Here is a 13,791-nt window from a genome sequence, read left to right as displayed (position 1 = left end):
TATCTTTGGCTGCTATAACTTAGCTATGTTCTTAGTGGCCAAAAATAAACCAGATATTCAATGCTGGTCTCCGGAAATGGCCCGGCATTGAATACCCGGCATCACTGTTGACTGCAGGGGTTAGCTGGGCTAACTCCCGCGGTCTGAATATTGGCCCCATAACTTACAGAATACTGTACTTGCTACACTCAAGGCACCCGCAGTTATACCAGGTATATGGCTGGTGTAGCTGCGGCTGCCTAGATTTTAGACATGCTGATGCCAGGTATGCTAGTAATCTCCAACGGATTCTAAAATAGATGCCATTATAGAATAGGATCTCACCACATAGCACTGAACATCTAAAAGGAGGCACTCACTTATTGAATTGCCCTTATTATAGGGTGCTGTATACCAACCTATCCATGATACTGTACATGCATGTGTAATACACGTCATTAAAACTTTTATTTTCACAGCTCATGAACGAGAGGATAAGTTTCCACAATAGTAGCAATATTCAACTGAACAGTAGACCTAAACTAAATGGATAGTGCTGGTCTGGTCACCATATTATTGGTTTACAAAGATTAAACACTGCAGCTTTACTGATATGCCGTGTCACTTCTTGAGCATGCCAGGAGGATAATTTTCTACTTTACTTTGAGAAATACCTGGAATGATCTGATTGCACAGTGGTTTTTGCTGTCTCCATCTGCAGGGATATCAAATGGCTTGCAGTTCTCTCTGAATCTGTCCATATTATAATTGGGGGGGGGGGGGGGGGGCGTTGTAGGGTCTCACAAAATGCAGAGCATACAAATTAAAAGCATTACTCTCCATCTTAAGTCTCTCTGACATTTTTAATAACTGTTGGAAGCTCCATTAAGCTAATATTTAAAATCTGCACATCACAGGAGTCAGGAAGGGAGGTCCATCTTACATTTGAAGAGCCTTAATCTTGATAACTTAAATTTAATGATATCGCTCTGCAGGGAGCTTATGAGCGCCAGGTCTGGAGAGAGAAAGAGAGCGCTGAAGCTGTCTCATGAGCTACAGGTCTAGAGAGAGGGAGCTGAAGCTGCCTATGAGTACCAAGTCTAGAGATAAAACTAAAGTCATCTACGGGCACCAGGTATACTGAGAGGGAGCTGTAGTCATCTATTAGTGCCAGGTCCGGAAAGAGAGCTAAAACAATCTGAGTGCCAGGTCTAGAACTGAAGCCATCTAACAGCACCAGGTCTAGGGAGAAAGTTAAAGCCAATATTTCTTTTGGGGCAACCACCGATATTTAAAAAAAAAAAAAAAAGTACATTTCAGGAATGGATAATTGTTGCCAGTAGAGAAAACAAATTTTCTCTGTTGCCGCCTGTGACAAAAATACCTTGAAACAGCACTCCTTCTGTACAATGATTTACATCAAGACAACCAATTACCACCAATACTCTATCTCAAGGCCACAATCCAGTCAGGCTTTTCATAATGAATACACATGAGATCTATTTTATACAATAGATGCAGTGCATGCAAATAGATCTCATGCATATTCATCTCAAAATCCCGAAAACCCTAACTGGGCTGCGGCCCTTGAGGACAAGGTTGTCCAACTCATCATCCAGTAGACTATCAAAACATAACAGCAAATTGCAGGAAATATCATAAAAACAGAGACCGCTCTTATGTATTGCTCATAATAGGGCTCATTTTCGAAAGAGAAGGACGCCCATCTTTTGACATAAATCGGAAGATGGACGTCCTCACTGTCATCCAAATTGGTATAATCGAAAGCCGATTTTGGACATCCCCAATTGCTTTCCGTCGCAGGGACAGCCAAAGTTCAAGAGGGCGTATCGGAGGCGTAGTGAAGGTGGGACTTGGGTGTGCCTAACACTTGGATGTCCTCGACCCATAATTGAAAGAAACAAGGATGTCCCTGACGAACACTTGGACGACTTTACCTGGTCGTGTTTTTCTTATGACCAAGGCACAAAAAGGTCCCCAAAATGACCAGATGACCACCGGAGAATCGGGGATGACCTCCCCTTACTCCCCCAGAGGTCACTAACCCCCTCCCACCCTCAAAAAATATCTTTCAAAATATTGATTGCCAGCCTCAGATGTCATACTCAGGTCCATGACAGCAGTATGCAGGTCCCTGAAGCAGTTTTAGTGGGTGCAGTGCACTTCAGGCAAGCGGACCCCCCCACCTGTTACATTTGTGGAGGACAAAAAACAAAAAAAACAAAAAAACATTTGTGGAGGAAACAGCGAGCCCTCCAAAACCCACCACAAACCCACTGTACCCACATCTAGGTGCCCCCTTCACCTGTAAGGGCTATGGTAGTGGTGTACAGTTGGGGGTAGTGTTTTTTTTTTTTTTTGGGGGGGGGTTGGGGGCTCAGCACACAACGTAAGGGAGCTATGTTCCTGGGATCAATTTATGAAGTCCACTGCAGTGCCCCCTAGGGTGCCCGGTTGGTGTCCTAGCATGTCAGAAGGACCAGTGCACTGGAAATGCTGGCTCCTTCCACGACCAAATGGCTTGCATTTGGTCGTTTCTGAGATGGACATCCTTGGTTTCAATTATCGCTGAAATCAGAAATGACCAAGTCTAGGGACAACCAAATTTAAGGATTTGGACGTCCCTGATGGTATTTTCAGAATGAAAGATGGACGTCCATCTTGTTTCGAAAATACGGGTTTCCCCACCCTAGATCAGGACGTTTTGCGAGGACGTCCATATTAAAACATGGACATCCCTTTCGAAAATGCCCCTCTATATCTCCTTCAAGTATACTTTACACTTCCACTGCTGGCATCATGATTGTTGTAACTGTTTGGGTCTTACCATGTCTGAGAATGTGGAACTTACTCAGATGCGGCAACACCTGACCCACTGCAACAATCGTGATATTTTGGGTCTGCTGAGTCCTTCATCCTGTTTTCTCTAGGGGTGGAAGTCTCCCAGCCTCAGAAAAACAGCAAGGAGTCTTGGTAGCCCCTATCTGTAACCTCCCACTAGAGGTAATTTGATAGAGCCACTGAGCCTCTCTCTGTTTGTCTAGGGAAGGAAGGTGGTATGTTGAGCCACTGTCTTGTTCTGGGGCGGCTGAACATGGGGGGAACGACAGGGCACAGAGAGGATAAATAGATAATGGACAAGGAGAGAGAAGAAATGTCAAATGGACAGGATACCCTGGCAAAAGAGAGAAAAGAAGACAGACATAAGCCAGAGACTGGGACCAATACGATTATAAAACCGAACAGCCAACAAAGGTAGAAAAAGTGATTTTATTTTCTATGGTGTGGTTAGACTATGTCAGTTTTTTGGAATGTACATGAGAATGAAATATAACAAATAATGCTAACTGCTGATTTTCTAAGCACAGAATTCTAAAAGAGATAACAGGTCATATTTTGCATTTAAGTGGCTGTGTTTGAATTCCTTGTATATTCTGAAGACAGTTTGCACTTCTGTGTCATTACTAGGTGCTGTTTATTTTTAGTTTTCATTTGTTATGTACATAGAAAAGTGTCTTGGTTCACTGGGAACTACTTATTAAGACAAAAATGAAATTTCTACACAAAAGTGGAGATGTTGCCCATACTGATCACTCTCTGGGAAAATGAAAGAAAGAATTTGACTGGTCACTACGAGGAAGTTCTTCACTTCTGTAGTGAACTTTCTTTTCTCCTGTTTTTATAAATAGACCCACCTGTAAGCTCATTGTTCATTTTCACTCAGATTGTACCAGCTGTCAAGGGGCCAGACAGTTTATATGGGAGTGAAACATAACTGCGTCTTGTTCTGAATACCATTTCCAATGATCTGTATGAGTTTTATATGTTGACAAGTTAGTTAACTGTTTAATAACAAGATGTCTGTTTGAAAATCTCTGCTGATCGGACCGATCAGTGGTCAGGTGTACTCGGATGATACTTGTTAGATTTAGGAGGTACTTGGCTTGAAGAAGTTGGGAAACACTGTTGTAGAGGACACTGTTGTTATTTTGACTAGATGAAAGAGTGAACGGGGTGTTACTAGAAAAACTGGGGCTGGTGAGGGAATATCATGAGAGAGAAAGGACATATCTTTGTTCCCTGAAGGATGCCTGACAGCAGTCTTAGGCTTCTTAAACATGTCAACAGGCCTCTTTCATGAGGCTGGTAAAATGGACAGTAGTTGTGCTGGTAGAAGATGGTGACTGTAGAAGCACCGAGGGACTGCAAAGGTTTCAAAGAGGGATTAAAATAAAAACATCTGTTCCTACTTTGGTGGTGGGGGGGGGGGGGGGGGAGGTGTGGACTTGGAATTCTTTCAGTAAGGATGTTGTTATTTCTGATCTTTCAAAAAACAGAAATGTACGTATCACCTCCTCTTCCCCCAGTTAAAACCAATACATGAAGAACATAAAACTTTCTATTAAATACCTCTACCACTCCCTCAGAGTAGAATGTATACACATAAAAGACACACACAATTTGGCATGCTCACTGTATACTCATGCATTAACGTCTAATGAGACTTTTTGCAATCAGAATTGCAGCATCACATCTGTATTTATTACACATCTTTGGTATTATTGTACTTATAGCAACAGTGTCTCAATTATAAATTTAAATCTTACCTTCAACATATGTAGGGAACGAAGCCAAGCTTTTCCTTGACTGCAATTAAGACAAATAGTGTTTCAAACCAAACAAAGCATGCACAAAATGCAATAAATGCATACAAAAATCACATAGTAAGTTATGGACAAGAAATGTCTTTAGTCAGGAGAGATTGAGTGCACTCTCACATCAGTCATCTTTACAGGTTATTAGCATAATGAACAGCAGTCTGGTTCATTAGCACCTCTCTATGATTAGGGAGATCCACATTAAATATTAGGTTGCTGTTATCAAGCTTTGGCGGAATCTAGCTTTGGAGACTGCTCACAAAGGTAAGAATTGCACCGGCAGCAGCAAAAGATCCATCCATGAGGTGCCAAACTTGAAGAGAAGCAAAATGTACTTTTTCAAAGCAGTTGAGATTTTGTGTAACACAAAATTTTTTTAAAAACCTTAAATACTGCAGAACTAGCAGTTTTATTAACTATAATAAGAGGGATGTCTACTATAGCATTAATGTATGCAGCAGAACCATTAATACCACACTGTGAACTATATTTTCTAGTTTCTTATACCAATAAAGTGTGTCTGTTAAGGTTATTCCATCAAAGTGACTGTAATATGTGCAAAACACATTTTCAAATTAAAACAATTATGAATTCCCTAAAAAGAATTATTATTGAAAGGCAAATTCCCAGCATAAGTGTTCTTGGTAATGTTTTCATGTATGATGTGAGACAGTATCTGATTTCCACCAGCATGTATAAGTGCCAAAACTCAATCCTATGACAAGGTCTAAGTATTTGGAGAAGAAACGTGACATGAAGGAGTTTAAAAAAGGTTTGCATGGCTTCCTAAAGGAAAAGCCCATAGACCATTATTAAATTGGACTTGGGGAAAATCCACTATTTCTGGGAGAAGCAGTATAAAACGTTTGTACTTCTTTGGGATCTTGCCAGGTATTTGTGACTGGATTGGCCACTGTTGGAAACAGGATGCTGGGCTTGATGGACCTTTGGTCTTTCCCAGTATGGCAATACTTATGCACTTATGTACTAACTCACTAAGAGTATTCTGTAAAGCAGTGTGCCTACCTTCTAACATGCGCAGACAAAAAAAGGTGTGGTTACAGGTGGGGAAATGGGCGATTCATGGGTATTCTAAAATTTACGCAGGTAGTTATAGAATATGTCCCTGTGCGACTAAATCTATGTGCCGGGATTTATGCCAAGTTTTGTTTGATGTAAATGGAGGAACTGGGATATAGACTAAGCATAGTCTATATACCGAGTCTAAATCTAGGCACCGCCTATAGAATATGTTTTCCGCGTGGATTTTTTAGGTGCCTTATATAGAATCTCCCCCTTTGTATCATTTTTGTTTACAGTAGCTAACTGAACTGACTCCATTGGAACTTCTGATGCCACTAAAGAGGCCTCGTGTAAAGTCATGCTAAGGGTGTCCATTATGTTGAGACTCGTGCAAGTGCTTTTTCTGTTACGGGGTCACTGTTGTGGAATAAACTTCAAGGTCATTTGAGACCATGTGCAAATGTTTCTCAGTATAAGAAATATCTGCAAACATTATTTTTGCAAGCTTTTTGCATAAAGCATGGTATACAATGTTTTTGTTCTTAGGTATACATTGTATTACTGTTTGTTTTAATCTTTTATGCATGTTTTTATTGTAATTTGCTTTGGTCCAAGCAGAATATAAATGATTAAAAATAAATAGGTCCTAGTGCTCTGAGAAGGAAGAAAACCAAGGGAGAACAACCTCCACAACTAAAATTCCAAGACAGAATTTGGATTTTTGCCAGTTGTCTGTTGACAAGATGGGTTTGTTACACATTTAAAATTATTTATTTATTTAGTATTTAGCTCATTCTTTTTCCAGTGGTAGTTCAAGGTGAATTACATTTAGATACAGTAGGTATTTCCCTAGCCCCATAGGGCTAACAATCTAAGTTTGTACCTGAGGGAATGGAGGATTACTGACTTATCTGAGATAACAAAGAGCTGCCGTGGGATTTGAACTGAGCTTCCACGTTCTCAGTCTGCTGCTCTAACCGTTAGGCTGCTGAGAGGGTGGGGAGAGATGCTGAAAGAGGGAGTGTAAGGGGCAGGGTTGCCAACTCTGTGGTTTTGTTGCAGAATTGGGCGAGTTTTTGTTTTTGCTGGGGCAGTCGCGGGTTGCGACTTTCTGAGTCAGTTTGGTTTTTTGGGACGGCCACTGCTGGTTTCTCCTTCCGGCTCTCTCTACTGTCGCTCTATTGGTCAAATTTGGAGCCAGAATGAGGCTTGGTTCTAAATTTGACCAATAGGAGGATGGGATGCGTGAGGAGGTCATCAGTTGACACTGGACTTTGGGGGCCAGTTGGGAAGGGAAGCAGGTGAGCAGATGCTGCACCCATGGGGTGGGAATAAAAGCAGTGGGGAAATGCTGGACCTGGAGATAGGTTTGGAAAAAGGGAGCAGAGAGGAAATGTTGGAACTCTGGAGGAACAGCTGTATAGAGAAAGATTGTTGCAGCAGAGTATATTGATATTTCAACATTTATTGTGGATGTGCTATTATTTTTTAGTTCAGAACTGCATTTTGGTATACCTTCCTATCTACTGCTTCTACTGTTCTTGAGTCTTTGCTTGGCAAGATGTTAGTGAAGACCTTGGGGGTTATAGTTTTCTTCAGGGCTGCCTCTACAACCATAGATTGATGAAGGAGTGTTATATGCTCATGTCTTGGATCTGACGGCACCTTGTACTTAAAGTCTAGTGTCTTGGATTAGCCAGAAGGTCTTGGGCAAAGGCTAGGCAGAGCATAGGCGACAGGACTGGTGTTAGACATGTTGGAGCTCGTGGAACAAATTTGCAAGGAGGCCCTAAAGCCTGCCAGCAGACCATGCTGCCTTCAGTTTTGGACAGGCTTGAGGCCCTTTTTTCATGGGTGTCCTGTTTGTACCCTCCATAATTCTGGCCCTGATGAGCGGGGTGGGGCACAAATTTATGTGCATTTTTAAAAATCTAGGTGTGAGCATTTAGCCAGCTCAATGGTAGGCACCTACTATTCTTTATACGATATGTTCCAAATAAATGTGTTCTTGGCAACTAAAAATATGTGCTCTTTTATAGAATTATCCTCAACACAGAAAGTATATTGTATTAGGTACTAGAGGATTTTCATTTCCAAAATCCATGGACCTGTTTTAAAATGAATATTCATTAGCCAAACAATGAACAGAGGGATACAACCTAGTGATCAGAGCACAGACTTCAGCACTAGAAATAAGGGCTCTGGTTAACATTATCTGGTTAACTATTTATTATCCCCACCCAGTGGCGCAGCTAGGTGGGGCGCCAGGGGAGCGACTGCTCCCCCAAATGGAGTTCTGCCCGTGCCTATTTTTTTTGTACTGTTGCAGTGAAAATGTGCGCCGGCGGAAGTCCGCTCTCGCTCCCCCCGCGCAGTCAACTTGCGTCATCTTGGCTCTGCTTCTGTGACCACCATGTCTGATTTGACCCAACTTAAATAATAACAATAGTTTGGAAAGGTGTAGAGGGGTGAGGGGGAGTTTGTGTGCATGTTGATCCTGTGAATACACAAACAACAATATGCAACCCTAAATTAAACTCAATTAACAGTGCAAAATGATAAGTAAGTTCTACATGCTACAGACACAGAATATCAAGACAATGTCAAGAGTAAAACTTCACCTGGCAATGTACCTAGATGTTTGTAAAGATACATAAACCACCAATAGGAGGAAAATACCTCTTTGTTGGATAATGACTCTGCCGATTCACAGTCATCTTGATAATGCTGCCTGCTCGATGATTCGGCACCCCGAGGCGAGGAAGAATCAGGAGATGGAGACTAGACAAAATACAGAAATATTATTTCTAAAACTGCATGAATTGAAATATGAGTAGCAAATATTCAGTTCTCATTGGTTTCTGAACTGTGAAGATGTAGTTAGTTTGGTTGGTCTGACTTCCTCCGCCCCCTGACACCATTTCTGATGTTCTCACTCTCTGTCCCATTATTATCTTCAGGCAGTCCTGTTATTAATTTAGCTATTTAGCTGATATTATCTTCAGGCAGTCCTGCTAATTAATCTTCTGCTTTTTATAACATTGTTGTGAATCTCGCTACTGTCGATTGTGTGTTTTGACACTATTTTCTTATAAGTCCATTAGCCAATGTTATATTGTACCTTAATGCAGACAAATGTGTTTAGATGATATCATCTCCAGACAGTCTTGACAATTAATCTACTGTATTCCTTAATAATGTTGTGAATCTTGTAGTTTAGCATGGTATTGCTACCAGACAATCCTGCTAACTAATTTACTGTACTCCTCAATACTGCTACAAATTTAGTTGTTCAGCTTGACACTATTTCCGGCAGTCCTACTACTATCCATTGCATCCCTTAACACTGAGTCTCCTTTCCAGTCAACCACTAAGAACCAATCCATACTAATTTCACCTATCCACAATTAACCATTAACTACTCATCAAAATGATCTTCCTAAACATTCTTATCGCTATTCATTCACTTGCTCTTATCCTTGCAACCTCTAAAGCCCTCCCTCTGGATATTAACTTCATACCAATCCTTCATTACCACAAAAGACCAACCAAACTAACTACATCTTCACAAACTGATCACAGCCATAGAAGCACATCTCAACTTTACCAATCATCACTGGAAGAAGATAATTTAACAAACACCTTAATATTTAAAATGTCTAGAACAACTAATGCCAAAGCGCAAAAAAAACAAGACAAATTATAAATATTCTTCCGTCACCACACTTACCTATACGTAAGGGATACATTAATGCAAGATCAACGGTCAACAAAACGGAAATCAATGCTGATTGGATTAAATCTGACAATCTTGACCTGCTCTTCATCACAGAAACTTGGATCCGTGACTCTAAAGACCCCATCCTACTTGAATTGTGCCCTCCCGGCTACAAAATCTTACATTGGCTTAGACAAGAAAAAATTGGAGGAGGTATAGCATTAATCTTTAGATCCAACTTTTCCGCTGAACCATTCTCAGAAAGCATTACCCCTCTACTGGAAATTGCCTCAATCAAACTATACAGCCCTACACTGTGCGACTACATGACTTGTATTCTATTTTATAGACCCCCTTGCAATTGGAACCACAACCACTCTACCTTCATGGACTTCATATCTAACTCAAGTATCAACGATCCCAATGTAATTTTATTAGGCAACCTAAACATACATCTAGAGAACTCCAAGTCTGCCCATACCCGAGAATGCTTAGATCTTCTCTATCTATGTGACCTCTTCCTACCTCCACCGCAACCCACTCACATCAAGGGTCACTCACTTGATATTATCTGTTATAAATTTTCCACCGACCAAAACTTCATTATGTCTGACATTGACTGGTTTCCTACACCTTGGTCTGATCATTACAAAGCATCCCTCACCTTGCAATGGCGTAAAAGGGTCAGTCCAAATCATATGACCCTATAACGATCCCGCCCTCGCCAATGTTACATCACACGAGGGCGGGACACAGGCAGAGAAGGCCGACAGAAGCTCAGCTGATCTGCCTGCTGTGGAGATGTAAGTTGAATAGCGAAGAGACAGGCCGGGTGGAGGGGTGGCGGCGGCAGTGGCGACTCGGGGGGGGGGGGTACCGGCAGCGGCGACCTTGGGTGGAGGGGGCAGCGGCGACCCACTAGCCCATTTTAACGGGCTCAACAGCTAGTAACAACAAAAACAGTCCCTGCCCTGTACATTATTCCCTTTCTTGTTCCATTGAAGAGCTATCTCATGAACTTTTCATCACTATGCAAACATATTTAACACCCTCAGTTATAACTTAAAACACATCCATATTAAATGTGACCCCATGGTTTCTTTCAGTTCCACACAAATTATTGAAAACCAGTGCTTTTCTTTTTCTGGTACTCAAATGCAGGACTGTCTCTAACCCCCAGAACAGTCACATTCCCTGCAACCAGCCACAGTGACTGAAAAGGCAACACTGCAAATATTACACCAGTCCTTAGAACTCACCTCTTGTTGGGAAAAGAGAACACCCTGAACTGTTACAAATCCCTACACAGAAACTGCATGTTCACAGTACTATCACCTTGGTTATATATGCAAAATGTGGATAGGGCCTTACCAAATACAGAATTAATGACCATATATTATAAACGTACAGATAAAAACTGAACTGGAAGGCCCAAGAAGCTGGACAGAAATATTTTTTTTCTTCTGTACTGTGCACAATTCATAATATATCAGTGAGACTGCACATTCAGATCACAAAGCTGGCATGTTCAAATCACTAAACCAAAACTAAAAAATGTTTTTCTACCTTTATTGTCTGGCCAGTTCAGCCTCTGCAGTGTCTCCCACATTATGCAGGGACTGACCTGTTATGTGCTGCTGCAGCATGCCCCTCCAAGGACTGGCCGAAGACCCTGCTTTTCCGGGGAGGGGGGGCACTTTTTCTCTGTGTTTCAGGTATATGGAGCCTTGACTATTTCAGTAATACTTGGATAACCAATGGGAAAGGTGTTAGTACTCAGTACTACCAAGTACATCCTGAAAATAGAACTTTAGCAGTCTCCTTTCTCTTACTAACACATACATTTGTTAGTCGTTGCCATTTAACGACCAACAAGTTAAAACCATTTGGGCAGAGCGGATGATTTGCTGGGCAGTTCTACTGTCCAGGACAGACTGGCAAGCTCTAGTCTGTGCTCCATATTATGATGTATATGTGGAATGACAGAAAAAAAAGTGCAACCTGTGGAGGGGGTAGAAACAAGATGTGCCGACTTTATATGTGCATGGAAGGGAGGGAGGGGCAGAGAGATGGACAACCCAATTATGTACATGGAAGGGAGGAGGGACAGCCCAGGTATGTGCATGGAGGGGAGAGGGGATAGAGAGAGGGACAGACCAGCTATGTGCACGGAGGGGGGAAGGGAGGGGAGGGGAGGGGGGGAACCCAGTTATTTTCATGGAGGGGAGGAGGAACAGAGAGAGAGAGACGGCCCAACTATGTGTATGGAGGGTAGTGGGGACAGAGAGAGGGACAGCTCAGCTATAGCATGAAAGGGAGGAGGGCAGAGAGATGGACAGCACAGCTATGTTATGTTATGTTACACGAATCCTGTATTCTGCAATTACCATTGCTAGAATTGGTAAAGGCAATGAATTCTAAACATGTGAAGCCTGATAATATATAGAGGAATTAAAATTCTAAGACTAGGGTTACCATATGTCCAGTTTTGCACCAGTTACAGACAACCAATTAATGATTTCGAACAGCTTATGTAAATGCATTACAATAATCTAATCTGGACAAAACCAAAGACTGTACCAACAGTCTAAGTTTCTCAGGTTCAAAGTATTTACGTATTGATCTATGTTTTTTTAACATATAAAAAGACTTGCTAATCAAAGATTTGACTTGATTAGATAATGCCATAGAACAATCCACATCAACTCAACGCAAAAACATTAGTGCCAATTGAAAAAAATGGAATCTGAAGGACTCAACCACAAAAATTTGCTTTTTTCAGAATTTAATTTTAAGCAATTATCCAGGATCCAATTTTCAATGGTATACACACATAAGGTAATATTCTGTAGAGTATCAGACCAATCACCTAAAATGAGAAACCATCATTGTATCATCTGCATAGATATGTATGGAACTATGAACTTTAAATTTTTCCAGGATAGCTCCTAAAGCTGGAGTAAGATATTCATTTTTTGCTCCTCAGTGACCTCACTCTGTGAGCTCTTTTAACCAAGAGTTTTCCTTCCTTGTTGAAAGACACATGTTGTGGCAGCCATTTCTTAAGAAGTCCAGCATATCTGACTCTTAAGGTGAGTTACATTCAGGTACACTGGATATTTCTCTGTCCCAGAAGGGCTCACAATCTAAGTTTGTACCTCAGGCAATGGAGAGTCTTATGACTTGCCCATGATCACAAGGTGCAGCAGTGGGATTTAAACCACCCACCTCTGGATTACAAGACAGGTGCTCTAACCACTAGGCCACTCCTCCACGGACGCTTTGATCCTCATCTGTTAGCTTCTACCTTCAACCTCTGTATAAAGAAAATGCAACCTGACTCCCTGAATGTTACTGGGACCCACAAATGGCAAAGGCTGGGGTCTTGTTGCTGTGGGTTGATAGTCTGGATAGACCCTGTGGCTCTTAGGCCTGGCTTGCAATAGAACTGACAGAGGAACACAGCCCCCTCCCCCTTCCTTCTGACAGAGAAAACTTCAGCTGACACAGAACTTGGTTTATTTGGCCTTGGATACTAGAAGGGTATTAGAAAGGAATGAGTTTACCAACCCTCATAAGAACATCTGGCTCACTTCATTAAGAAGCCTGGGGGAAGAGAAAAGAGAGTGAGCCTACCAACACAGACAAGGCCATCAAAGCCAGCTTGTACTGCTAATTTCAGTATATAATCTTAGAGAGATAACATTGATGTGTCAAAAGTTGTAATTAAAATCTATTTACTGCCTACAGCAGCTACAGTTCAAGGTCTGAAAGATAGTTAGTTTTGACTTCTGGAAGCTTGTATCCACCGGATGGCACTATAGACTACATTATTAAAAAGATGATCATACTAATTTTCAGCTCAACCTAGCAATGTCACTGGATGTAGATATAACTAACCAGGGCTGCCGAGACTGAGCCAGGCCTGGGGCAGGGCTGCCACTGTCAGGCCTCTCCCCCCCCCCAGGACCGCTGCTGCAGCCCCCCCCCCCCCCCCCCCCCCCCAGATTCTGACCAGTTCTGGGCAGACTTCTACGGTCTGTGCCCTGATCATAGCTGGAGAGATTTGGATGGGTTGAAATGGGCTTCGATGACAGCTTCAGTAATTGGAGAACAAGGCTAGTGTTGGACAGACTTCTACAATCTGTGCCCTGAAAATGGCAAGGACAAATTAAGTATGCATATGTAGTATCACATCATACCTTATGATATGAGTTTATCTTGTTGGGCAGACTGGATGGACAGTACAGGTCTTTATCTGCCGTCATCTACTATATTACTGTGTGATACAATTTTAGGGACAAAGTTTATTGTTGGAGAGGCACAAACAATAGCTGCACTGCCTCTCCGACTTACTCTTCACTGCTCAGACCCTCCCCCTTCCCCTCTCCA

The 13,791-nt window shown here is 41.9% G+C and overlaps 1 protein-coding gene across 1 annotated transcript in view; it reads right to left on the bottom strand.

The window, feature by feature from the left end:
- The window catches only part of LOC115458881 (amyloid-beta A4 precursor protein-binding family A member 1-like), a 113,364-nt gene that overhangs the window by 58,805 nt on the left and 40,768 nt on the right, over positions 1 to 13,791 (bottom strand). The window contains 2 exon segments of the mRNA XM_030188718.1: positions 4,608 to 4,647; positions 8,361 to 8,462. Of these exon segments, the coding sequence (XP_030044578.1) occupies positions 4,608 to 4,647; positions 8,361 to 8,462 (142 nt within the window).

This window comes from Microcaecilia unicolor, unplaced genomic scaffold (genome assembly GCF_901765095.1).
Source record: "Microcaecilia unicolor unplaced genomic scaffold, aMicUni1.1, whole genome shotgun sequence".
Classification (NCBI taxonomy): domain Eukaryota; kingdom Metazoa; phylum Chordata; class Amphibia; order Gymnophiona; family Siphonopidae; genus Microcaecilia; species Microcaecilia unicolor.
Note: the sequence above shows the minus strand (reverse complement) of the source record. Positions and strands in the feature narration are given on the sequence as shown.